Below are 27940 nucleotides of genomic sequence, written 5' to 3'. Positions count from 1 at the left end.
ATACATATGAAAACTGCTCCACAGAGTACCCAAAGAGAGAAGAATAGTCAGTGTAATAACATTTATATAGGAGATTAAATGGCCTCAGCATGTACCCCCAAAATTAAAGAAACTTAGAAATTGTACAATAATATAGACTAATTAAATGGTGGGGGGAGTTGATCGCAAGACTCAAAGCTGAGATGGCGGTCTCAAGAAGGAAATACATAAAATAGAGAAAAAAAATGAGATTTGAAGGAAACTTTGTATTCAGACTATTATCTTTCTGAGAACTTTGAGATCTTCGAAACCCAATTCTGACAACCTTTCTTAGGCAAAGAACTGTAGTAACAGGCACTTAGTTTAGTGAATTTACAGAACTTTAGTCTAACTCTAACCCCTTTATCTACTATATATTTGAGTGTGTGTGTGTGCACACATCTGTCTGTCTAAGAACTCCTCCTAATTGGTAAGAGCTAGGACCACCAAATTCAGTATGCAGCTTTCTTGTATCCTAACTTAAAGCAAGGCCAGGGTTTGGTTGTTCCAGGACAATGGGATGTGCCTGGAATGGGATTGCTTCTCAGAAGACCCTATAGAAGAGAGACAGATTTCCCAGGTAGGTGAAAGAGGCAGGCTGGAGGCACCCCACCATCCAAGACTATCTCAGCCCTAAGCCCTCCCATTCTCCAGGTACCCTTTAGGGAGGACGGGGGGATGAAGATCCCTTCCTCTTCCCAATTTCTATGGTTGTTCCCCTTCGTCAAGTAACAGGGGGAAAATGCAGTTTGCAGCATTACTCATTCTGGCAGGAGGGTGGGGGATGCAAAGGGCAGACTAACCTGGACCTGCCCCAGTCAGGCACCATGCAACCCTCCCCTGGCTGTGGCCAGCAGAGTTGCAATGGCCATGAAAAGGTGCTTCTCAGCAGGCCCCAACCTGCTGCATTGAGAGGCCTGAAGAAGTCCTCTCTCCCCAGGTCAGCCAGTATACCGAACCTCTCATCCCCAGAGCACTGATTTAAATGAGGAGTGTACATTTTCATTTTATTTTTCAAACATAAAAATTGAATTAAGGACTCGAGCAATGCCAAGTAAATCTTTTAATCAGTTCATAAGAGCTGTGACATAAAAAGTCACCTTCCAGAAAAATCTTAGTCTGGATTGTAATAGTTTTACTGTCCATTTAGGGGTGAAATCCTTTCTTCATTGAAGTCAATGGGAGTTTTGCTATTGAGTTCCATGGGGTCAGGACAGGGCCAGCCCACAACATTTTGGCACCTGAGGCGAGGAGCTCAAATGATGCCCCCATGCACCCTCGCTTGGGCCAAAACTTTGAAAGGTGTCAATTCTGCCTTCTTCCTGTTCTGCTCCTCTCATGGTACTGCAGAGAGAATACATATGCACCAGCAGCAGACACAATTTTATACACTCTGGGTCCTACTGGTTCACCCCCACAGTCTGGCACCTGAGGTGGCTGCCTCAGTTCGCCTCATGGTAAGGCCAGCCCTGGGTCAGGAGCTCACCCTATAGGTGTGATAGCACCCATAACCTTATAAAACTTGCTCTGGAATTATATTGGTGTAACTGGGGCCAGAATTGTTTCCTAACTGCTAAGTTAAATGAACAAATGATCAATCAGTAATCAGACGGATTGTGGTATTAGGAGAAGACTTGAGCAATGGGAACACCCTTTTTTACTCATGTTGTATTGAGGTGTTTTCCATTTTCAGTTTAATTTCATTAAACGACAATAAATTGCACAGTGAAATCAGATCATTCACCTAATGAGTTAAAATAAAATAGTGATGACACACAGAGCCAGAGCTCAGGAAATATATTTACACAGAAATATTTTACGTTTTTCTCTCTAGTTTTTATAACTCTCTTTTAAAATGCCAGGCCACACTACACAAGTTTCTCTGTATTCGTGTGTGCACCTTTTTGTTTGTTTAGCTTGGTTTGGACTATAAAACCAAATCTCCATAAAATCAGGTTTAATACAATTTAGAGGTGGGGGGGGCTTTTTTTTTTGCACATTTAAGCTTTAAGCTATAATTGTAAACAGAAGAGGAGAGGAGTAGTCAAACAGAAAAGATTGTATCAGATTCATTATTTTCCATGGCCTAAAGAGAAGATCATATCACAGCTAAGTGAAGTTAAATCTGTCAGAGATTTTTACAATAGTGTTAAATGGCAACAGCCAAATTGTCTGTTGCCTTTTACCCCTTTAGCTACTTCACTGAATGCTCAGCTTACCATATTCAAGAACAAGTTGTAACTCACATGTAAAACTTGCCATTTATATGCTTTGTTTTCTTTTTCATGGAAAATAAGAGTCTGGTGGCACTTCCGCCTAACATGGATATTTAAACACTTAACTATTTTATTTGAAAAGTTCAAGTACTCTAAAAGTTACGCAAGACAATGAACATTTTCATCTTTCCTTAAAAAAACAAAAAAAATCCCTATCTGTTCCTTTGAATTCTACATGAAGTCAAAGAACTTTTTATATATTGTATGCATAAAGCACCCTGATAAAACAAATTCTGCAGAAATACTACTTTGTGAAGTAGACTGTGTGTGTTTTAAAAAATTAATCTTTACCTACTATGCTATTGGAAACAGGAATATTAGCAGGTCAATATTCAGCAGCAGCTGTCTTTCAAGAATCACAAAGATCCATTTTCTTCATGGGATTTCATCCTCTTCTTTCATGAGCTCTTTTGGTCTGGTTGTGCTTCCAGAAAGTAAAGCCCTAGGACTGAAAAGCTGTAAATCCCCTGGACTGGTAAAGTAGGGCTTACCAGACTAAATTTGAAAGTTACATAGGTGCAACTCTAGTTTCAGTGAAATATTTCAATAAACAAGCAGTGATTCAGTTTCAAGAGTTTTCAAATATTCTTATTTAATTGTAGTTACTTTATTTTAACATATTATGAGCTACTTCTAGAAAAATACAGGAAATATGACTACAATACAATTCTTTAATCGGTAATTGCTTTTTCCAGTCATCATTAACATTTCCATTCTGTGTTTCAAGCTTTCACTAGAAAAACATGGAATCCTCGAATTTAGGTGTAATGTTGATTGATTTAAACTGTAATTTGTTTTTCACATCCATGTTATTTTGGTCTATCTACTAACTTTTATATCTGAGCAGCTTAAAAAAAATCCATAGGCAGAAATTATGTTTATATAATGCTATTTGTAATCAAGTCCTATTGTATAATAGGATTTTAATAAAATATAAACTTATTTAGAAAAGTCATTTAAACTGTTTTAACCAGAGTCAAATTTACAAACAAAGCACCACACTACTTTTAATTCTTTGTTAAAGTATGTGGACTTCTCTAAGGTTTCTCTTCTGTTTTTAACTTACATTCTTTAATTAGATATCTCATATATACCATCCAGCTTACCATCCAGTTACTTACTGTAACTTTAGAACTTATATTGATTTTTTTTTTTTTGCGCTTAACAGTTGAGCACTTACATTTTTGAATGAGGATTTCGATTGAAAAATAACAGTTTTGGAAATGAATTAATTATTTTAAATTAGAATATTTGCTAGAAAGTTTAAAGACTACCCCCTAACCTTTTAAAAAGCAGCTTGTAGATAGGTTTCTTGTAAACTTATTTGCTGTACAATGAGACAATGACAACCCTTGTCTCTTGACCTTTTTCCACAATGGGTAAAACATAAATAACCCTACATTGGGCAGAGTTTTGAAATAATCTCTTTTTAAAATATTGTGGATGTAAATGTATTACTTTATACAATGTTTATAAAAATAAAACTGATTTTATGATATACTTGTTTAAGGCTTTTAAAGTTAGATGATATTAAAAATATTACTGTAAGCTACTAGTTAACTTGGCTTAAATGTTTAAAGCAACTTACATTAGTATGGATTAAAGGGAAAACTGGTTTTATATTAAATTTGTATTTTAAGGTTTTTCTTAATTGCATACATATATAATGCATGCTAAACTAAAATGAGAGAACATATATTTTAATACTTTCATTTGGATTTAGAACCAAAAGTCAGTGGAAATCTTTCCTATAATTAGTAAGGGTTTTATGGAACTCAGTCCCAAAGTCTACCATAATTTCCAAACACCATGATAGACTTGCAATAGGAAAGGTTTAGAATAATTTAGGAAAATGACATTTTGCTTGTCATCATTTTGTTTTGATCTGGCTGAATAGTCTTTATTTGAGGAAGCTCATTTTATTTTTAGCATACAGACTGAATTATTAAAAATGCTGCCTGGAACCTTCTCAGCAGACCTGTTTGTTCCACATCCCCATCTGCAGAACAGTACCTGAGGTGATTTTCCTCTGCTCCTGCAAGGGAACTCTACTTTTATGTAGCTTATGTATTCTTCAGTTGCGAAGAATGCTCTACATATGGCACAGGGCAAGGCAATTTTTGGAAGTTAACGTGATCACAGGCATACAAAAAGATGGTATCTGGAACACTGTGTGGCAGTGCTTTTAGAGAATGCCACAAAATACTTATTAGCTCAGAAAGGATGAGGGAACACAGATTGTTCTTATTTTAAAGACAGCAAATCCTACTTTTACATCCCCAGCAAGGATAGAGAAGACATATTGCTCTAGTACTATACAGCTATCCTTTACCTTCACATACATTTTAATTGTGTTTTAGGGGAGCTCTGTACATAAATTCAAGCAATGGGAGATTTGTATAATTTACATTTAATCTAGAAGCAATAATACAATAGATCTTTCAATTACATTAGAGATGCAGTATGTATGTGTTGTGGCGCTTTAAATAGGCTAGGAACATAAAAATATGGTTGACTAACAGTGTCCGAGTTCCTGTAGTACTATTTCAGGGTAGTTTATATGCATCCAGTTATATATCCAGTTACTTTTCTTTCCAGGTTGGATATTCAGGTTACCTCTTGTAAAAACTAGTGTGCGAAAAGTTTTTACTTTGTGTGTCTATTGGACATGCTTTATAACACTGAAGTAACCAGGGTTCTACCATTATTCAACATGGTCTTTCCATGATCACATGGTTTTTATTTGAAAGAACATTTCAGTTGTCATGTTTGCTTTGTGATTTACTTCTGTTCAACCAAAAGGGAAAAAATGCAATAATTCGAAACAGCTCTCTTAGTAGCATGAGCAGGACATATGACAACTTAATGTAAAGGGTTCACCATTAAAGAGTCAATAAGGTTTGATGTAAAGAAGAATTATTCTTATGTTTTAAATGGCCTGTGCAAAGTTTCTTAAATGTGCCTATGGGTGATTTATAGGCATCTGAGCTTCAACTGAAATGGCATAATCGAAAATAAATGATTTGTCAGAGTTTCTAAGTGTGGCCTGTAAAGACTGAAATCTAGCCCAGGACTTTCATGGAAATAAGCGTGGACAGAGGAGGAGTCTATAAGCAATGCTAGACAATACCTGTCAGTAATTTGAGAGGCCATTGCCTTGTCTTTCCACCTAAGCTACAACCTGTTAAGGGAATCAGGCCCGTGATTTCTGTAGCCTGAAGGTCTTTGGTCTAGCTTCATTCTTTTAAAGACAAATTATACCTGCTGGGTGCCTTAAGGTGCATTAGATAAGGAGCAAACTCTGCTGTGGCAAACCTTACACTCTGCAACATGGAACACAGAGGTCCTGCAATTTTTCTTTTCTTTTCCTTTTCCCAGGATTTTCTTCAAGGAGATTGCACTAAAGCAAAACAGAAACTGAACTGGAAACCCAAAGTCACTTTTGATGTAAGTTACTGGGGTATTTTTTTTTATTCCTGCCATGTTTGTGTAGTTATGAAAAGGGGGAATAAACAGGGTGAAGGGGAGCAGCGTTTTTTAACTGGTGAATAAAAAGATAAATTGCAGTTTCCATAGTGATAGTACAGCTATTTAAGAACACAGCTTCTCCTACTGGAAGATTAAATGCTGCAAAATTCATTCTAAATATTATGGTACTGAACATTTTGGAAAATAGCTTTGATTCGGGGCCCAACCTTAAAAGCCAAGCCACTGCAGAATAAATCTGTAAAAATCACAGAACTCACATAACAAAGCATGGGAATACACAAAGAAAACAAACCAAGATTTCTATTCATGTCAATGTAAATTTTAAGTCCCTGCTATTTTAATATTGGATCCTTAAGGAGGGTATTTTTTCTCATAAATTGTGGTATTTTTAAAATTACTGATCAGTTGTCTCCAGATTTGACAGCCCCCTGGAGTTTGCTTTCCTGGACTTCTGTTTGCTGCAGTTAACATCAAAGTAAACTTTTCCCTCCCAGTAAAATAATAATTGAAATGATACCAGAAAAGGGAGCCAGAAAGGGGTGGGGGGAAGGGGTTGGTGCATTGAGTATCTTAAAATGGGTGGGCAATAAAGTTAAAAACCAAAGCTTTTGAGTCTTTCAAAAGATGAGAATAGCTAGCACATGCTGTTCCTTCTTGCAGGACTTGGTGAAAGAGATGGTGGAAGCTGATGTGAAACTCATGAAAAATAACCCCAATGCCTAAGCCTGCTCTCTGCCTCCAAATGGTCTTTTCATCTCCTCTGGAGAAATCACTCCCGTTGATGGTTGAGGCTGCTGTCTGCATAGTTGGACATACTCGAATGGAAAAGAAGCATGATCGGTGTACAATGCTTGGGAGCCGGGGGCTTTTTTATTTTAAGTATTTGTGTGAAAGATTCATTTAGTTTCTAGACCTTTGCAAATAAGAGAAGATCTCATACATCAGTGCTGCTGCTGCTCCTGTTTAAGGTTTCTTAAATATAAGATTTAACTCCAGGGTTGTCTCCCCTCATCATGTACCTGAAATATGTCTGGGATCTGACCGTTGGGCTTTCCAATTAATTGTCTTTTGATATTAAAAATCATCTTTCTACAAAGGACCTGACGTGAATTTTGATTTCTAGTCAGAGAAAACATGAAAGAAAATAATAAAATTCGTTGCCAGTAACATTTACAGCTCATTCCTCAGACCCTTATGCCCTCTTTTCCCCCTTGTCTTCCTTTCTGTGCACTCCTTTTTTTCATTTCCTGCTGCTTACCTCCACCCCAATGTACCACTTCCACCGCTTAAACTCTAAAGTTGGTATAAGTGCTGTAAGTTACAGTGAAATTGTCTTTGGTCTATGACAAATTAATTCCTAATTGCTCAAATATCTTTCAAACCAGTCATAGGAGATTGTAAGGCTTTAAAAAGAAAAAAAAAAGACTCCAGTATGTGAGAGTAAAAACACAGTAAGCTACTCTGTCCAGCACCTTGAAGATGCAATTCCTGCAGAACGGAGCCATTCACATTCCATCCTGTTTCTGCTGACTGTCATTAGCGCTCACCCAGGAGCTCCAACCATCTCGAATGATGCCTTAAGAAATAAAAAACTGAGTAAATAAATAAAAAACAGCAAATTCAAGGTAAGTAAATATTGTTGCAAGATTTGGTGCCAAGGTGCCCAGGTTATCCAGAGGTCGAGGAGCCCATACATTTCCCTTTGGTTTAGGATCTTCAGCAATTACTCTTCTCTTCTGAGCTTTATGCCTCGAAAATGAGCCAGGCTTAGGGTGAGAAACAAAAAAATGAGATCCTTCAGGCAAATACAGAACATGGGCAAAATAGTATTTAACTGTGATGTTACCTCTCTCGCTCCTGTGTGTATTTTTTAATCTGATTGAAGTGAATAATGTCCTATAAGGATTAGACAAAGAGGGGGCGTAAACTTATAATAAAAGGAAGGGTGGGAGCCCACTGAAATTTGGGAAGAGTTCAGTACCAATGTGAGTGTTAGCCCCAGAATAAGCGTCCCTGCTTGCATGCAAGAGCCATTTTATGGGGACTGTATAGGCGCCTATGGAGACTTGCTCGAGCTTTTCACAGTGGGTGAGTAACCAGGCTGCGGGAGAGAGAAGGCTCTTTGTGTGCCTGTGTGAAAGGCAGGCAGTTGCCAGAGGTGCAATGGAAAAAGTGTGTGCTGCAGGAGGAGGTGGTTTCAGTGTGCTTGGGGCCGGGCTGTTCTGAGCCGAGCGGGCGCTCAAAGGGCACCTCCTCGGGAACAGTGTAGCGTCTCAAGCAGGAGCTCGAAGACTAATTGGAAACAGATGCTTCCTTTAAGGCTGACCCCGCAGGACCGAGTCTGAGCACAATAGACATGTCCATACGCACACGTAGCCCATCGGCGGGCCGGGCTGCACACAGGTGCAGCGCGCGTCAGCGCCAGTCTCGGACCGGGAGAGGGGCGGGGCTCTTGGCAGTGTAAAAGGCCAGGGCACTGGTGCCCCGTTTGACGCGGAGACGGGAGAAGCGGGCAGCCTCGTTGGGCTCTTGCAAACAATTCCCCGGGGACAGACATGGCCACTCCAGGCAGAAAGAAGGAGGAGCGGATATTTAATACACGCAGGGTTTGAAGTGGCTTTTTTTTAAATGGAGTCGCTCTTCCGATGGAGCATATTTTTAAAAGGGGGCAACTAGTTTTGTCCCTTTCTGTAAGCGCATCTAAATCTTGGGGCGCTTGTACAACGACTCCCACTTCACCGCCTCCACTCGGGGCCAAGGCTGCTTCCTCCTCTCCACGTTATGTTTCAGAAATGTTCCTTCCAAGGGGAAGGCGGCTGTCAGACAGGCATGGCTCTTCCTATGTCAAAAGCATTGAGCCAGATTGTGTGCGTTGGAATTTCTACCAAAAAACACCCCCACGGGGCCTATGCACCAATAGCTAAGCATTGTTTAAAACTCCCTGTGAGTGCATGGCCCGCTGATTAATTTTAACCGTGTGTAATTAGCACGCGAATGGAGGTGGGAGCAGTCACACTAATGTATTTTCATGAGTACATACAAGTACAGACAAACACCCGGCCCAATAAGCTGAACTACACTGATGAGAGTCCCTGCTTTTGCACGGCTACTCTTTAGAGAAGCTGCAACTTTCTCACTACTCCTTCACAATGCCTGTCGTGTGCACAGCCCCTGCCTTTCCCCGGGGAAAACGACACGAGCATTTCAGGGATCGGGCAATGCTCACACCTAACAGTTTTCTATTCCAGCGGCTCTTGGTAGCTAAGAGGCCGCCTTAAATGGGCAGATGAGGGGTTTGCCTGAGAGAGGAGTCCAGGAGAGAACTTTTTCTGGCGCGCCTGCCCGGTAAAAAGCAGCAGCCCTAGGTAACGTTTTGCAGCGCTCCTGCGAGCCTTTTTTACTATCTTCGCTACCAACTTGGAGCGTTCCTGGAAACATGGTACTTTTGTATGACAAAAGACCATTGACTAGAAAAAAGTATCTGTAATTCCGGTGTATTTCGATCTAGATGTAAATATAAACGCTGCGTGAAGATTGGTTAACACGCGTCAAAACGAATTGGGGTATTTTGCACAAGCTGCGAGGGTTTGCTTCCCCCTGTGCCTGTCTTAATTTTTCTTGGGCGAATTGGACCAGTGGCACATGCACCAGTAAAATCTTTACTCTTAACTTCTAGGCTGTATGGTTTGGCACGTTGGGCCTACGATGGATGCCCTTGTAATTAGTATAAAGTTGACGGACACAAGGACAGCGAAATGTTCTCTTCTTTTTTTTAAGAAAAAATCGACAACAGCGTCTACTTCAGAAATGCTTTCATTCCCAAGATTTTTAATTGTGTAAGGGTTCAAACTGCCAAGTGAAGAATACATTACCTTTTAACTGTAATTACTACATTATTCGTTGCCCCCTGCTGATCTAGTTCTCCACTAAACTATACTACCAAATCGCTAATTTTTGTACAGCTATTTAAAAGATAGCGAGATTATACCTCGCTGCCAATTATGCAAGCAAGTTTTGTGCACTGATTTGATCTAGTGCAGTGTATGCACACAGGCGCATAAACATTTTCCCCTGTAAGAACGTGCATATGTATGTGTGGCTGCATGGTTTTGGCCCATTGGCGTTTTAAATATAAATTGTGAAAAGTCCCCGTTAGTTATAAAAGGGAAGAGTAATGGATTGTGATAATTCATCATACTTAGGATGAACCTGCCCGTGCAGTCTGCATACGGCCAAGTTCCAGTTGCTTCAATTATTGGATATTCGCGAGTAGCAGAACTATAAAGCAAACACAGTCTAGAAAAGGAAACTGCTCCAAACCCTCATCCCAGCCTCTGCCCTTTCCAAACCAATGAGCAGTGACAAGGGAGCTCTCCTGCGCAGGGCGTGCGGGCCCGATACCGCTAGAACACCATTCCCTGGGAAACCTTCGGGGAGTTCGGCCTCAATCAGGAATGCATAATGTGACCCTGCCAGAGGACCAGCCGCTCTGTTTCTAAAAGACCCGCAAGTGGATCGGAAACTCAGCGCAGGGCTCTGCTAGAGGAACAAACTGCTTTTCTTGTCTGAGTCCTTTTACAGGGGTCCAGAGGCTATGCCCAGTCAAAAGTTTAAGGCATCTGGCTGCTCGCATCACTGTAACTTTGTCATAATAGGCTGGTGGTCAGAAATTACTATATTGCTACATTTAGAACATCAAGGCTTCCGGGGTTTTACAAGGTACTAGGGCGCACCTTGACAAAAATACGGGGTCTGCAGCTTAAAAACAAAGTTACACTTTAGTGATACTGCCTTAGCGCTGAGTCAGGAATGTCCCATTCTTTCTGCCATTTCCCCCTCTCCTCCAACCAGGAGGTTGAGGGGTTGGGGATGAGAATGCAAGAAAATCAGAGAGTGCAATGAACGCTTTAGTTGTAACAGGGTTTGACACTTTGTTCTGTCGTCTACGGTTGTGAAGTCTAGTGTATAAAAAACAAGAGTCATTACCAGCGGCTCTATCTCTAGGCCATTCCTGTCAGCGCAAGAGACTGCGGATGAGGCTGGAAGTAACTCAGACCCTCGCTGAACACGTGCAAATGTTTGTATCTTAATTAGCAAGCCGCAGTACAGGCTCTCGGTGTTGCTCTGACCAGAAGGACTGACGTGCTTTTTCAAAGTTGCTGCTGCTCTTTTTTGCGTGCCCCTCCTCTCCCTTTCAGTTTCCCTTTATCACCATAAAAAAATCTTAGCAAACAGGACACACGCGATACGGACAGTAGCTAATATAACGTAACTGTGAGGTGCAAGTCAGACTATCACAATGCCCAGCTGGACCCCTTTGCCCACATTTAAACACTCGCATCTGAAAAAGCAGGCGGGCTCAGCGCAGGCTGGCGAGCCCCTTTCGCCTCTGCAAAGGGAGAGGGCCCAGTTCTCATCTCCGAGTGCCAGCTCAGAATCTGAGTGATCATTTGCGCACAAACTTCTCTCGAGGTTCCCTTTCTTGTGACTGCTATTCAGAAATGAAGCGTTAGCGTGAAGGTTAGACGAGCCAAAGCCGTGGGGTGCGGGCTCTGATCTTTCTTTTATAAATAATGCATTACGCCTTGCAGCATTGCGAGCCTCTCAAAGGCTGCTCTGTAGAGGGTTCACCCCATCAGCTCAGCGATATGCGATACTTCGGTGGGCGCACACAGTTCTCGCCCCTGCTCCCCCGAAACGAATAGGTGATTAGAAACGATTCTAAAGCCAGCCATGACTGAAGGGTGAGACGGATCGATTTTTTGAAGTGCGAGGGCTGGTTTTTTTTTTTTTAACTCAGCCTTAGAGAATGGAGTCCCCTCGTGCTCTGGTGAAAAATAAAGACGGCGCTTTTCCGATGGACCCCGGGCTCATCTTTTGACGTGCCCTTTCTTCTGCTGGGCCTATACAAAACGGGCGATTCCCTATCGCCCACTTCTGGGAAAGAAGGGCAGCCTGGGTGCCAGAAAGTTGAGGTGGCGAAGGAAAGCTCTCTCGCAGCTTTCCTACGGCCCTTCGGTAGCATCCGAGCGAGGGGACCGCTAGCTGAAGGGCTGAGCTTGTACTGCCTCCCTGTGATCCCCCTTCACCTCTGACATTTCGTTGGCGGAGCCCTGTCTCCAGACACAACAAATCCAGGAAGGATCATTACAGCAGGCAAAGCTCCCGACGTTTTGTCGGGTGTAAGAAAAATACCCACCGCTACCTCGCAATTATTGGGGGAAGTGGGCAGGAGAAAGCTAGAGGGGACAGGGGCAATATAAAGAGTAAAATCTGCTTTCAAGTTATTAACAAGGCAGCCAGTGGAAGACAGCGGTATATTGTTGCAATGCCCTATTTAAAAAAAATACACATTTCCATTATAGGGACAATGGTTTAGAATTGTTGGTCATGAGCATGCTAATAATTACATGACAAATAACAATGGTCCTTAGAGACTAACCGAATATACACACACACACACACGTGGTATCATGTGAGCTATGGTACCCACGAAAGCTCACGATACTAACCAAAAATATATAAGTGGTCTCTAAGGAGTTACAGAACCATTGTTTAAGTTTTTGCAGTTATAGACTGACACGGCTGCCCCCTCAGACTAATAATTATATGTTACGAGAAAACTGTGGTCAGTGCTTTACTAAAAAATAAATAGGACGCTTACTTTTTTCTATCCCCGTGGCTGTTATCCTTTACAGCCCTGGACTGCTAGTTTTCCATTTCATAAACACTACGCGGGGAGGAAGGTATGTCCCTCCGCTTTTTCATATACTCAGAAAAAGCTCTAGCTTTGCATCCAAACTTAAACTCAGGGTTCACGTATTTGTACTGGGCAATCATGCGAGCACCGATTTTGTTTAAACAATTCCCTGCTGCTTTCGACGATATTATCGGTATTTTCACATTGTTTTTCATAGAGCGACTTTTTTCCTTATTTCAAATATTTATTTAAAAATGCATTCCGAGTCTTAGAGAGGGTCTGGCAACTAAATAAATTCCAAGAAGCTGGGAGGAGGGGGAAAGAGATGGCATTAGTATTTGTTTTAAATCGAATGCGTGTGTGTGTGTGTGTGTGTGTGTGCTGACAACATTTGTATTTCTGTGCCCTGTATAGTCATGCTGCATGCATGATACATGTAACAATGTCCTGAACGCAATAATGAGTGCAATCGTTTGCATTTCCTTTGTACTAGAGGAAACGCAGCGATTTTAAGAGTTAATGGTTCTCTAGATGTGTTGGTTTTCCTGCCTTTTCCCCAGAGGTAAAGGGGGGCAGGGATTCTGTCTTTTTAAAATTTGTTGCTGAAATCAGTCTAAAGAAAGTTGAGCTGAAAACTCAGAGTAATATATTGAACAGCCCCTTGACAGCTAAAGGTCAGGTGAAAGTCTCCAGCAGGTAAGTCCCGGGCGAACTGCCTGCCCAGAGCTCGCTCCCTGGCTCACAAATTGTTCCCTTCTGCCCACCCAAGTCGATTCAAGCTGTGTTTATTTAGGGGGCAAAAAATTGCCGACCACCCAGTTCCCATCGAGCCTTCTCTGGCCTATGCAGGCAGCAGTGGCTGAGACTTACAGTTGTTCGTTTACACAAAACCGAAGGGTGTAAGTGGCAAAAGAAAGAGCCTGCGTGTCTGATTTGGGAGGAAGGAAGAGTAACGCAGCATTTTCTTTCTGCTGCCCCCACTGCTCTCCGGGAAAACACGGGCCAGGGTGCCGGAAAGCCCAGAGCGGGGTTTGACCCGGAGTGGGGAGACAGAGATGAGCGTGTGCGTGGGCTGCTCTCTCCCCAACATTAGCTGCAGCTCTAGGAAGCTTCAAACAGGCCTGCGGGCCGCCCAGCTCCCGGGATGGGGGCTCGGGTCTTGTCGCAGGAGCAAGTATGCTCAGCCCAACCCGCTGTCAGCCTGGAGGGAAAGGAGCTCTCCTTGCTGGCTGGGACACAGTAATTGATCCTTGCACTAGAACTAGTCTCCCTGGGCTGAAGCGCCGAATCTCTCCCCTACACGCCGGGATGAAGCTATGGGAGACGGATCCCCGGAGTCTGTACATACTGTACGTGCATTGGCATCTATGCCTAAGCACTCACCCAGCCACATCTATACATCCACTTAGCATTCCAGCGGCCTCCCCGCGCCCATAATATGCTCAATATGCGAGCAAATTTAAAGTCAGCCAGGGGAAAAAAAGTCAAGTAAACAAATTATATAAATACAAATAAACCAGAAACGCAAAACAGAAGGTCTCCTTCCAGCAACTCATAGAATGTCTGGAAAGAAAAGTAACAAAGAAAGAGTGCTTCACGCATGGCCTTTTGTTTCCCGTGGGGCGGATATGGTCCATTTTCTTCAATTTTACACTCCTAATCTCCTTTCTAATGTTTGTCGTTTTCATCTTTCTTTAAGAAAAATAAAGCTGGATTGTCAGCTCGTTTGTTAGTCCTCTATTGATCTTTCATAGACGATGCCGAAATCAACGGTGACTCCTAGCCTGCGGGTCTGGGTAATATACACCCCTAAATCTCTCCCATAATTTCCCCCCCCCCCCAAAAAAATTATTTGACCACGTAGGGCCGAATTCTGCTTTCCGTTTGCACCGACAGAACACTGAAGGAAGGCTCGGCCCAACAGCCCCAACATCAAGCAAATATTTAATCGGAACCTAGCACAAGTCGCCCCTTGTAACCTCAGTCCAGCGAAGACAAAATGTTAGTATTTAGAGGAAAGCAATGATTGGAGGGAGTGGAGGTTTTGTTTTGTTTTTTTAAACGCAAACAAGCAAAACCCGAGTAATGTTTCCACCAGCAAGTCAAGAAAATTTAACACGCACATGATGATTCGTGTGGAGATTGTTTTGTACAGTAGACCCATGCTTAAGTAAATGACATTTTTGTTCTCCTCTGTATCAGTCACTGAACCGTTCTTTACCGATCACTGGCAAGCCCCGATCCAGTCTTCTGTCCCCACAAATCGTGACAGTTTGGAGAATCAGGACTTAATGTTCCCCAGTGCTGGCGAACAGGCGGTTAACACACTTTTCACACAGCCAGCCAGCCTGCTAACAGTGCCTACGACACTTCCTGCCCTCTTAGCCCCCACGCAGTCCCGAGTACGGAATCACGCGGGTAAAATGGCAAAGCGGGCTCCGAGGTGCGAATAGTCCAAGACCTGGGTGGGATTTCACACTCGCAGGCCTGATGTCCCGCCCCTCCCCCGCTGATGTAGCGATTGTTTGATTGAATTGGACGCCACTTGATAAAAAACAATCGCTCATTAGCTCTCCCCTCCTCGGGGGTGCTGTGAAATGGTGACAACCTCTCCCTTGACCTCCGTCTCCATTTCGGTCTTTCCAGCCCCCTGAAAAATGATTCCGCATTACTGACTGGATTTTATTCCTTCCTGACCTGGCCTGCTTTTATGGCACGAGACACCATCAATCGCGACCTAACGCGACGTTTTGTTTATTACTTTGGAAAGAGGAGACTGGCTTTACGAGCCCTGATCATAATTAAAACCGGAGGGGGGGGGTGAATTCACCCCTCTCCTCCGCGCTACCTTTGAGTAGATTTGCCAGCACAGGAACGCGCTCCTGACTGTAGCCTCTGCAAACAGACAGGTAGACTATGTAGCAAGAGAGCGAGGAGTTTGGGGATAGTCAGCCACAGAGAAAGTACCAAGGAAGAGTCTCAGCACAGCCAAATTCCGCTCCGTCGCTTACTCCACCAAGGAAAACAGTGAGCGAGCTCATTCTTTTTAATCTATAGAAAGCTTTGGGCGCAGGTTTCTCCCCGCCCTGATACATCCATATACTAGTTCCAACACACATACACACGCTAAAACACGTGCGTCAAGCACCCCACCAAGAACCGGGAGGAAACAAAAAACACAACCCCCTACACTTATTTTATCACTGAGCCTGGCTTAAAATAAGCTTGTAAAAAAACCCGAGAAATTGACTGTGAACCTAAAAGAGGAAAAAAAAAACCGAACCAGCTAAAATAATGGGGGAAATTTTAAATGAAGTTCCTCCTTGTGAAATCTGGATAAACCTAGAGGGCACACTAGGACTTAATACACTGTAACCGGAGCAAGCATTTCTAAAGGTCAGGTAAGAACGCTATCGTTCTTTCTATATGCACACGCATGCATGCCACATGCATATTGTCTTATTCGGTCCATAACTAGTGTTCAGGTGTATGCGCTAAGTCACCAGTCTGGATCAATACACTTCTTTTATATCCCAATGCTAAATGCCTGGTTACATTAAAAATACTTGCCACAAAAGAAGCGCTCATGTCACAAAGTGTAACTTGAAACACACACAATATATAATTAAAGCCTTGAGGTGGCTTTCCATAAGCAGAATGTTCTCTTAATTTATCTTTAGCATTTGGGAGTGGGGGAAAGAGAACAAAGAGAGACTCTTGTTGGAACTAAATATGATTTGAATAAGATGTAAACCATAAGGGTTACATGCGAAGGTGACGTTGAAGTCCGCATATGGGAAAAATACCCTCAAGCTTCCTTTGACACTTTTTTTCTGAACTTCGTGAGTGTTCAATAAAGCCTTGAGAAATTTTTAAAATCAGTACTTGTAAACGTTAATAAACATGTTGCATCCTGGACAAAAATCTACCCTACAGTCTAGTATTATTTTTACCTGGCAGGTGTAGTTAAAAAATATATAACTATGTTCAACAGGACTTTTACATTATTTAAATAGGCCATTTCTCTATGTTGCAGACATTAAAAACAGTTAGTGATAATTGGTAAGAAGGAAAATCTCTAGGAAAGGAGCATTTTTCCTTTTTATGTGAAGCAATTTAAAATTAATTTTGGTTTAGTTTAAGTGTTGGATTAGGAAAATCAAATTTAATCAGCTAAAATCGACTTTAACTAAAATACATCATCATCTAGGGTCAAAAACCAAGAACAATTTTTATCCCCCGAGAGAAAAGCAACTTGTTAACAGTGTTTCAGATTTAGTTTTCACTTAAATACTGACACAAACATTGAGCTAACCATTTACCTAATCAACCCCACTGAGGCTAACTCAGATACCCGGGATGTATGTCAGTGAAGAATGCGGCCCACTTTGTTTGAAGGATAAAACCACAGATGCAAGGATCTCAGAGATGCATCTTTCATCTGTTTCATTGGATCCAGCTCCTTGCAAATTCCTCATAGGGTTTGATACTCATCTCTACTCCAGCTTGTGTCAGACCGATCGCTACTGGGCGGTTATTGTGCATAAAAAGAACGTATGATTTGATTTTCCTATTTCTTACAGGGAGAGGGGAGGGAAAGAATCTATTATTGGCTGAATGAGCGCCAAGGGTGATCGCTTGTTGTGAGCTGGGCTCCTTCCCCGAGCTGCTGGAACTTCTATGTCCTAAAGGCAAAATGTTTGCCTACCAGGAGGGAAACGCAGCAAGCTGCACAGAAGAACCCGTGTCAACATTTGCCAGAGTCCAAAAAGCTTTCCTAACAAAGACTCCGAATCGTCTTTTAGCTTTTACCAGCGGCAACGGATCACAGGCCAAAAAGCAACTTTTTTGTTCTCCTGCCTCCCTTCCATCGGTATTCTAAACGCGAGGTGCAAAGTTGTATCCGCACATCTGATCAACGGGCAGGAGAACACCCAATTATACTAACCTAGTTGTCTATTGAGGTTGCCTGAGACAATGACCCAGGGCAAATCGGCAAGCCCTGAGATGCTCAGCACCCATTGATATTATTTACATTGTCATTTGCTGCGTTAAAAAAAAGTAGTGAGTGGCTTAGCCTATCCATCTCTTGCTTCCCACACGAAATGAGGGAGAGCCAGCCGTTTGCCTAAGCGTCGTGGTGACGTTACCCGCGACTTGTATTCACTGCAACTGCCCGCGTGTACCCACAAATCAATGGAAACCACCGCTAACCGATCGCGAGGTTTTCATTTGCTGCTCTCTTCATGCACACGCGGGTCACGCGGCCCTGAATAGCATCCCAACCCTCCGCGCCTGGCTGGTTTGTTGTTGTTTTGGGTCCCTCCCGAGCTGCTGCTAGGAACGCAACGAGGCAAAGTCTAACTCTCTGTGACACATGAAGCATGAAGGGTCTCCGATCTGTCCACCTGGAGCTGCGTCCCTCAGCCCACGTATGTCTTCACAACACAAGGCGGCGGCAACTCATGAGTAAATAGTTAATACCAGGAGCAAGCAAGGCCAGTTTTCAGAGAAAGAGCAAGAACACCGTTGCATTGGTGGTTAGCCACTCATGGGGCAGCGGGTCGTCTCTGTTAGAGCCCCTGGGCTGCTTTGACAGTAGGAGTAATTATGCTACGCTTGTTCAGACTCCCCCTTCGACTCGCAATCCAACGGGTGATTAAACAATCAAAGCTAACACTGAGTTGCTGGGCTATTTTCTCTACTCGCCCCCCCCCCCCCCCCAACCAACTGATTTCTGCAGACCGCTGACACAACCATTGAAAACTTTGGAACCTAGTTTTAACGAACTAAACAATGCCAAGCAACAAACAAATAGCATAGTCAATTGTCTCGGTAAGTCTGTAATTAAGTTAATTAAATGGGGAAAAAGTAAAAGGAATGACCATACAGACAGCTCCATGATCAACACACTTCTGCTGCGGCTGCTGCCCTGTTTCTGCTCTGCTTTTAAAACAGAAAGAGCTGAAAAGCTGGGGGTGTGGGGAGGTACTATCCCTTCGTTTCACGAAAGTCAAAGAACTTCGTCCTTCGGAGACAGATCTCATTCTGGTCAGTCTATGTTGCAAATATAAAAATATGCCACGAAATAATCGGCACCTGTTTAAAGCTTCAGAGGTGCGTAACAATCTAGCTACTCCGGTCTAAAAATTAGCAAACTTAACTCTTGTCTCTATTAAAGTTAACAAGCCTAGGGATTTTGCCATGCAACATTAGGTATGGATTCTGATGTGAATAATAATTGGCCATCAAAGATTGTTGCTGTGCTTTACAAACACAGCCTCGAAATATCAGTGTCATCTTCATCGACTAAATTTTTTCTTTTTCTAATTGTACATACAAATATATACAATTGAGAAGTAAACGGGTAGGAGATTAAATGAAATATATTCCAAACCGCCTTCATGCGGGAAAAAAACTCGAACTGTTTATTCAAACTGCATATAACATTTCTGAATGTTAGATTGCTTTGGAGAGGCGGCCTAGAAGCCACATAAATAAGAGTTTACTGCAATTACCTTGTATTTATTTAAATGTAATCTTTAACAATGCAACAGCAATTACTGCTAAGTGTTGCCTTTAGATAAGAAGGGCTGATAGGAAACTTTAGGCCCTAAATATCTGTAATCAAATAATCGTCTTTCGAAGTCTGACTGACAGGGCAGCTCATTCGAAGCTAATGAATTTATTACATTTTTCTTAGTTATTTACAAAGGGAAAAGGTGATCCTGACTGCCCTCTAAGATCTAATTGTAAATTGACCAGAAGGCGAGATTCTTTATCTGAGAAGGCATCACCCTTCTCACAGTCATCTATCCTGGTATTTTCTTCTGAGTTGAGAAGGAACTAAATGGAGGGAGAAATACGTAAAAACAACTGTCCCATGCAAAGTCCTCCTAAAATAATTTTATTCAGAAGAGCAATTAGCCATTTTCAACAAAACAACTTTTTTTTTTTAAAAGAGCGTCATAGCTTAGGGCTGAGGTTGGCCTGGGTGGAAGAGGTTGTGGGGTTTTTTTTAATAACTGTTTCATTTTTAAGACAAAGTATTAAAACTGTACTTTTTGAAATGCATAGTACATAACCTGTTTCATGTCTATATAAATATTAGAGACCACAGATCTCTTATATACAATTAGGGATATATTCTAGAATGTCTCCTATATAAAATCTGTACTGTACAGATATAAATACAGATATACACATACGCTACACAGAGGGAAAACGACGTATATAGAAGACAATATTTAAGATATCCCCATCAGCACTCTAGGCATATATTAAATATAGAAAATATTGTAATACTACTATTTTTGGGTCAGATATTTTCCCAGGTCCAGTCCACAGAGCGTTAAGAAAACGCGTTTGTTTATTTGCCAACTTACATCTGCCATGGGAAAGTATTTTTCCTAGCGGATAAAGCGAGCTGACTAAGTGGAACATATTGCAGAAGAGACTGAAAAAGGCCGACCTGGCAGTTTCTAAGCGGTCTTTGGGATTTGTACAGAGAGGAACGAGTTGTTCCATCACCAGTTAGCCATGAAGTCTTTCGATTTAAAAAAAAGTATGAAAGTATCCAGACGTGTAAGGTATTCCAACTGAATGGTAATTTATTAATAAACAAACAATGCAATACCTCATAATATTTTCAAGGAAAAAAGAAAAAAAATCGATAGAATAAGATTAATACAGTTTCCCTTTTTATATATAGTGAAAAAATTCAACGTTTCAGGCACTTTTAATGTCAGTTTTCTGGGGAGGGGGACACTTTCTGGCGTTTGGTCCACAACATCCAACTACAAATTAAAAATAAATTACTATGTCGCAATTTACATTTAAAAACAAGTCCTTGGGTAGGAGGAGGAGGAGGGAAGCTTGTAAATCTATGCTGCATATTTTTGTCCTCTTTTAAACACAGGACATACCTTATGAGATGGGGGAGGGAGGGAGGATTTCGCAAAAGCAATAAAAAAACTTACGTGTTATTTGGAGTAACACTGTCCCTTAACAAACCAAGGCATGACTTATTTTTATATAGTTTTGGCTGTCTCTGTACAAAATGTTTGCCAGTTCGTTGTGGCGTCCGCTGGTTGCCGGAGGAGGCTTGGAGGGGAAATCGGTCTTGGTTTGTTAAAGGCAAAATCTAGTCCTTGCTTGACGTTTGGCCTGGTTAAACAATACGTATTGTTCTGGCGGGTGCGTGTCCAGGGCCCGGCCCGGCCCGGCTTTGGTCAGAACTTGCAGTCGTACACGAAAGTCCCTGAGCTGCGGTAGAGAGGCTGGCTGGAGGGAAAGGCCATCTGACAGCTGCTGCTATTCCCGTTCACCGGCGAGTTGTTCAAGCCCAGCCGCTGGGACTCGAACATCTCCCGCACCGCGTGGAAGTTCTGCTGCTGGCCCGGGTAGCCGGCGGCGCTGGCCAAGTGGCCCAGGTCGCCCGCCGCCGTGGCTTGGTTCAGGTACCAGGAGGCCAGGCGGCCTTGGTGCGCGGCGGGGTGCGGGTGGTGCCCCTCCTGGTGGCCGCCCGCCGTGCTGAGGCTGCCGTGGCTCAGCGAGGAGGCGCTGCTGCTGCTGGGCATGCTGTAGTCGGGCAGCGGGTCCTCCACCGGGCTGGCCCCGCTGCTGGCCAGGTGGCCGGCCCGCTCGCCTCCCCCAGCGGCGGCGGCCGCGGCGTACAGGCTCATGGCTTGCATGTTGCAGTGGTAGGTGCCGCCGGCCGCGGCCCCGCTGCCCGGGTTGGCGCCCTGGCTGCAGGGCGAGCTGTAGAGGGAGCTCTGGCCCGGCGAGTAGCTGCCCAGGGCCAGCGAGGGCGGGATGCCGGTCCGGGAGGCGCTGGAGGAGGCGGAGGAGGCCAGGAGGCCGGCGCTGAGCTCGCCGGCGCCCTGCGGCGAGCCCCGCAGGGAGGTCATAATGTTGTCCACGCTGAAGCCCTGGCTGTGGTGCGGCTGCGGCTGGTGCTGGGGCTCGGGCGCCTCCAGGCTGAGCGAGCGGCTGGAGGGGAGGCTGTGGCGGGGGCTGCTGCCGCTGGACAGGCTGCTGCTGCTGTCCGGGCTCTCGATCTTGGGCACGGCGCTGCTGAGGGCCGCGGCGGCGCCGCTGCCCGGCGGGGACCCGGCCTGCGGGGGGGAGGAGGTGCCGTTCTCGGTCTTAATGTCCTGGATGCGGACCGGCGGCGGGGCCTGCGGAGGGGCGCCGGCCCCGCTCCCCGCCGCGCCCCCCGCCCCGCCGCTCTCGGCCTCGGCCGGCGGGTGCTGCCGGGGCTGGGCCGGCTCCTTGAGGTGCAGCCTGTCCTTCTCCTCCTTGTCCTTGACGGCGTCCTTCTTCTTGAAGCGCCGCCGCCGGCGCAGGAAGCTGCCGTTCTCGAACATGTTGTAGGAGTCCGGGTCCAGGGTCCAGTAGCTGCCCTTGCCCGGCTTCTTGTCGTCCCGCGGCACCTTGACGAAGCACTCGTTGAGCGAGAGGTTGTGGCGGATGCTGTTCTGCCAGCCCTGCTTGTTGTCCCGGTAGAAGGGGAAGCGCTCCATGATGAACTGGTAGATCCCGTTCAGGGTGATCTTCTTGTCCGGCGCGTTCTGGATGGCCATGGTGATGAGGGCGATGTAGCTGTACGGGGGCTTCACCATATCCTTGGGCTGCGGCTGCGGGGTGTAAGGCCCGTAGGCTCTGGCCATGCCGGCCGGGTACTGCTCGTGGGCCGGGTGCGAGTACATGCTCATCGGGGCCGGCATGGCGGTGTAGCCCCCTCCTGCCGCGGCCCGGTAGTAGCTCTGCTCCCCGCCGAGGTAAGGCACCACTCCCAGGGAGTTGGGGCTGGACACGGAGTAGCGCGCCTGCATGTCCTCCCGTCAGTGTCCCCCACCCTCCCCGCCGGACCAAACAACTGTGCCCTCCCTCCCTCCCCCCCAGCCCCTCCAGACCGAGCTTCAGCAGGCGATCAGTCACCCCCCAGCCTCGCACAAAAGCGGAGGGGGGGTGGGGGAGAAGCCTCCTCTTCTTCGGCCGGCAAAACGCACCCGCAAAACCCCCGCACTCCACACCAGGACTCGCCGCGGAGACAGCCACTTCCAAATGCCAAAATAAAGCCCTGGGCCGAGCGGCGCCCACACTCCGGCAAACAAGTTGTCTCTGCCCAGGAGGGGACACACGTAGAGGCGGGTGGTTGCTTCTTTGTACGGGGCACCGGAAAAACAAATCCACCTTCCCGATCTCCCGATGTCAACTTTTTGGAGCGTTTTCCCCCCCTCTCAGTCTCTGGTTCGGCCGCGGGCGGCTTTGGGAAGCATCGGAAAAACTTCTGAACTTTTGAGCATCCGTCACCAAGGCGAGGACTTTTTTACGCACTTACAGCTTCTTTTTTTTTCTCCTCCGGCAGCGGAGCCCCGCCCCGCCTGGCTCGGGCGCCCAATGAGAAGGGAGAGCTGGGCTCTGAATGGGAGGGGGAGGGGGACTCTGGAAGCAGCTGCAGCCCCAAGAGTTCCAGCTCCGGGACTGGCCACACACACTCACTCACCCACACGCACGTACCTAGCGCTGTCCACACGCGCCACAGCCTTTCTCCCCCTCTCTCCCACAGTAGAGATCACGTTACTAGTCACGCACACGTCACAGACACAGACACACATTCCTGGACATGTCGGGCATGCATACTTCTGTATTTCTGCCCTGGCATTTGCCTCGTCCTGTATGCAGAGGCACTATCTCCGGGGGACACAACTTTTCACATTACCCCTATCTATATGATCCCTCTGCACGCCCTCTCAGCATCTGCTCAAATTTACCTTCTCTAGCCTCTCACACGCCCCTCCTCCCCTTCCTGCACACCTTCATCAGATCCACATGCATACAGACAACGTCCACAGGTATGTACCCGCTCAGAGCTCACATTCTACAAAGGAAGATCGGTGTGTTTCACCCACCCCAATCTTCACACCAGGCAGGATGAAAGAGAGAAAGAGGATGGGAGAAGAGAGAGCGAGCCATTCCACCCTCCTTACAGCCAGCTGCCTGACCAAACGTCCCCATTCTTGTACTTGACAGGCTTTTGACGAGTCCTGCAAAGCTCCCTTTTATTAATCAGTCAGGAAGGGCTTTCCTTTGTCAGTTTGCAAAGAAAGCGGCTGCTGCCTGTGCTGTTTATAAACACAGTCAGATTTCTTTTGACCTGTCTTTAAACGACTTGTTCAGGTAATCTTTACTGACCTGCTGGGGTATGATAGGTGCAGCCCCAGGTTTTGCAGGGCGAGCGAGCGAACAAGAGAGAGAATACGTTTGTCTGAAAGACTGCGGAATCAGTGGCATAACAGGTGTGTTGTGGACAAGAGAAAAATAACTGTGTCCAAAATTGTCCAACGGTTCTTCTCTATACGGACTTAATTTCTGCTAAAGCCAACTCTGTGTAAGTGGCTGAAACAACATTTGTACTGCAAATAATTGTTTGGATTAGCCTTTAAAGGGGACTGAAGAACGAGCTGCGGGAAACAGGACATTTTTTTCTTACCTTTGAAAATCGTTAATGGAAATTAATAGTTTGTTGCGTGTTGGCCCGTGACGGCTGTTAAAGACACCGATTTGACTGAAACCCAAACCTACCTTCCCTTTGTTAGTCTAATGCTCTATACTTCTGCAATCTCCTTGCAGTCAGTAATGGGTGTGAAAGGAACAAGCTGCAGTGCAGACGTTTGAGAGGTGGGTAAAGGCAAAATGGTATTGAGTCCGTGTGTTTTGTGAGGAGCCGAGTTTCACACTCTCCTGGGTCTGTGACAAACTTTCACTCTGAAGATGTCACAACAAGACCCTTTTGGCTTCACTGATTTTTAAGCCCCCTTTCTTCACTTTTTACAGTCATTGATTGCTATCGAAACCACAACAGGTAGAAGCGACGTGAAGGTGTTAAGGGGACATGATTTTCTTAGTAGTATTTTAATTCGAGCCTTTTCTCTTGAATAATTAATTAACTGACAAATTTAAAAATGCAATGGAAAAGGGGAAAAAAACAACCCCACCCTGTATTCCAAACTTTCCTCCATTTTATACTCAGACCTAAATGGTCACTGCGTTATTCAGTTTTGCCTGTTGTGTTTGATCTTCTGGAATCCTTTCACCTGCTTCTGTCCAATTCCACATCCCCTGACCCCAAATACTGATGAATTAATCTTCTGGGTGGCACTGAGCTACGCATTAGTTTCGATGTAGTTTGGACATTTTGTGCCTTCAAAATCTCTCACGAGCTTTCTTAGAAAGAATAGCAATATTTTATCGCATATACATAGAATTCAGCTCACCCAGTGTTCCCCACGATTTCACCTGCAGTTTAAACGATTTCGATGCATTTCACATGCATTTCCACTAGCTATTGTACTGCTCTGTTCAAAAAGACTATCTTTCGGTGATTTAACAGAACTTTGTTTACATTCCATGCTCATGGTTCTAACGTGAGATTATGCTTATTTTATTGGGACTATTTAATCTGGAATGTATTGTATCCGATGTTTCAGTATCCACTTTTTTTTTGCATCACTGTGAAGTGAAGTGATGCAATGATTTGTGTGTGTTATATTACACATCTGAAAGCGGCAGCACTGTAGCTCTCTGCTCTAGGTACAAACGTTGCCATTGTGAAAGCAGTAACTGGCACGCGCAGTTTCTGGGGAAAAAAGCAGTTTTATAGGAGCAGAAAGATCAGTTTTCTGACTAGTTTAATTTTGGATCCAGCCCAGGACAAGTAATTTGTGGCTGTGTCTTTCGTACTCAAATGTAGAGACAGGAATGAATTTCAGACGGCTTGTTTATTTGTTATTTATTGTCATACCCACCATGGCCTCTAGAAGAAAGAGTAACATTTTGGGTATGATTTTGGTGTGCGACAGAAACGAAATAGTTTGAGTAAGATTAACAATCGTGTGTATCGTGGAACCAAAATCCCTTTAGGAATTAACTATTCAGCATCCTTTCTAAAGCTGTGCAAAGAGTTGTCAAAACACTGGGGGGGGGGAGGGCATTTGTTGCGTTTACTCTTAACCCTTTAACTCTAAATAAATGATGAAAAGATAATGTCACAGCAACGCAACGAACGCATCACCTTTAAAAAGGTTAAAGCCAACAGGTGGATCCAAACAATTAGCTCTAGGGTTTCCTCTCCTCTCAAAGACCTAGAGGTGAAATGTTTTTCTGCCTGCGGCTATTTATGTTTATACCTAGTCAGAGCTTTCCCTCCGCCCCTTAGCATCACAGCAGTATCCCTGCAATTTACTCCCCCTTTCTTCCTACCCAATTTCGGCTCCTTGAATCCCAGAACAAGGATTTATGTTTCCTAAATTGCGTGCAGTTCATTTGGGGGAAAGTGTTATTTCCCTTCGGGTGAAAATATGCTGTGGTTGAACAGCTGTGAAAACGTGACCTAACAATAATACCTGTTCAAATCGATCTATATTGCTGCTGAGGATAGATCATTTTCTCTCTGTGTTGTGGTTATTACAAACACATTATTTCTGATCTTTGCACCAAAACAAAACCAAAAAATCTACACAAGAGAACTCCAGAGAAAGTCCGTTTTAATGGCAGACCAAAATTAGTTAACCAAATATAATAATCTTCAGCTAGCATGATTGTTTTATTTCCCATTGTCACTGTGTTGCTAGATAGTCTTTGAACACAGGGAAACTTTTAGTTTTTTAAGTTTTACCATCTGAATTAAATATTGGGGAAAAACTTGCTTACATCATTTGGCTTGTTTTTCCAGTTGAAAAGTGAATTTTCATTTTAGCTTGATAACAGTAAGTGGTGATATATTTAACAAACGGAATAACGTAATGTCATATCTTATATCTACAAAGCATACGCCATTAGCAATCTACAAAGCAAAATGGAGACCATACATGGTTTTGCAAGCGGTACTTGCCATCTCCTCACAATAAGTTGTCTTGGCAAAATATTACATGGTTTTATAAAAAAAAGGTCTGAAAAATAATTTTGCGACTGAATGATGGCATGAATATATCATTCAAACAATATGCCTGTGTGTTCACAGGATTTTTTAAAACATTTTTTAAGTCAAATACTTTAAAAAATGCAAGTGAATAGGGGAAGAAATAGCCCAGTGCGTTTTCCAGCCTTGGCATCTCTAAAGTGCTAATGTCCCCGGGCAGATGAGAAATTACATCTCTCCTAAAAGGATGAGGAATAGTCAGGGCTGAACTTATTTCTCTTCAAGGTCCATCCTCTGTCTCTTTTGTATTCCCTTTCCTTCCTTGCTCACTTCCTTTCCCTGTCTCTCAGAAGCTCTAGGGAGGGGCAGCAAAGGTGGAAGGGGCTGAGTCCAGGGGGGTCTCCCGGATCCCGTAGCTGAGCGCGCACACACACATACACACACTGACAAGCAGCGCAGACACACTGGGCAGTCCTGGGAGGAGCACAGCTCCCGCTTTGTGCTGGTGCTCTCCTCCCCCTCTCGCGGCAAGGGAGAGACTCATTTGTTTTCAATGGTTTATTTATGCGAGAACCAAGCGGTGAGGTCTGGGGGTGACGGGTGTTGAGCAAGGCAGTGGATTACAGGCAGGCTCCCACGGAGAGCTCGCCGCCAGTCTCTGGTTCTGTTAGCCAGTGGGTTTACACGCACCAGTCTGCCAGCTAATACTTGGGATATTTTAAAGCCCCTTTGCTTTAGTAAGCCAAGGCAAAGCAGGCTGGTCCCCTCCGTTTTTTGCTGGGGACGTCGCTCCTCACGAGCATCTGCGCATTGGCAACCCGCGGAAGGGAGGCTGCCACTCCTAGAGGATTAGTCACGGCGACCAGCGTCTCAGACAGTAAACCGAGGTGGAGGCAGATGTGAGCGCCTCCCAGACGGACACCCGGAGTCTCTGCCCTGGGTGTGCCTTTCCTGTGCCTGCTTCAAGCGGCTCCTGCGTATTCACCCCTCCGGATCCAGCAGCTTCGTTACACGCGTCCAGTTCCCGTTGGGGTCCCACCTCTTTCCCCAGAAGCGCGCAGGGCGCACATCCTGCCGCTGCTGTTACCGCCCCCTCCCCTCCCCTCCCGTGGGCGCTGAGGTCCGGTTTCCTGCAGGCGGCTCGGGGCTGGACTTGCTGGGAGTCCCTGGGGTTCCCGAGAGGTCGCGCGGCCCTTTGTTATTGGCAGCTGGCGGCCACCTGTGCGGCTGGCTCAGGCGCTTCGTGTGGCCGGAGCGCCCCCTGATGGGCCGGGTTCGATGCGTGCCTCGAGGCCCAGGGCGCTGTCACCCTGCCTCCATCTCCACCGCTAGGATTCGCTGTCCCCCCGCTCCCACGTTTGCCGGCCATTCCTCGCGCCAGGGGGCGCAGCAAGTGGCAGGAAAGCCAGGACTTCAGCAGGCGCTGAGCTGTGAGATCCCAAACTCCTCCAGGCTCTGTGGGTCGGCCTCCCCTTAGGCTCCTAGCGACCCATTCCTCCCTAGCTGTAGATCCAACGCGTGTCTCTCTCACCA

General features: G+C 44.9%; 2 protein-coding genes across 3 annotated transcripts in view; one reads left to right on the top strand and one right to left on the bottom strand.

The window, feature by feature from the left end:
* Positions 1–6880, top strand: part of GMDS (GDP-mannose 4,6-dehydratase) — a 539856-nt gene extending 532976 nt beyond the window's left edge. For both annotated transcript variants that reach the window (XM_075921351.1, XM_075921350.1), the window contains 2 exons: positions 5673–5741; positions 6444–6880. In XM_075921351.1, coding sequence (XP_075777466.1) covers positions 5673–5698 — 26 coding nt within the window. In that variant the 3' untranslated portion in view covers positions 5699–5741; positions 6444–6880. The remainder of the gene's footprint in view (positions 1–5672; positions 5742–6443) is intronic.
* Positions 6881–20081: 13201 nt separating this feature from the next.
* Positions 20082–22348, bottom strand: FOXC1 (forkhead box C1). Its single transcript, XM_075921349.1, has one exon. It carries the CDS (start codon positions 22317–22319, stop codon positions 20715–20717), a length of 1605 nt encoding a protein of 534 aa, XP_075777464.1. The 5' UTR covers positions 22320–22348; the 3' UTR covers positions 20082–20714.
* Between the last annotated feature and the right edge of the window lie 5592 nt (positions 22349–27940).

Source organism: Pelodiscus sinensis, chromosome 2 (genome assembly GCF_049634645.1).
Source record: "Pelodiscus sinensis isolate JC-2024 chromosome 2, ASM4963464v1, whole genome shotgun sequence".
Classification (NCBI taxonomy): Eukaryota; Metazoa; Chordata; order Testudines; family Trionychidae; genus Pelodiscus; species Pelodiscus sinensis.
The sequence above is the reverse complement of the archived record's forward strand: the minus strand, read 5'-3'. Positions and strand labels throughout refer to the sequence as shown.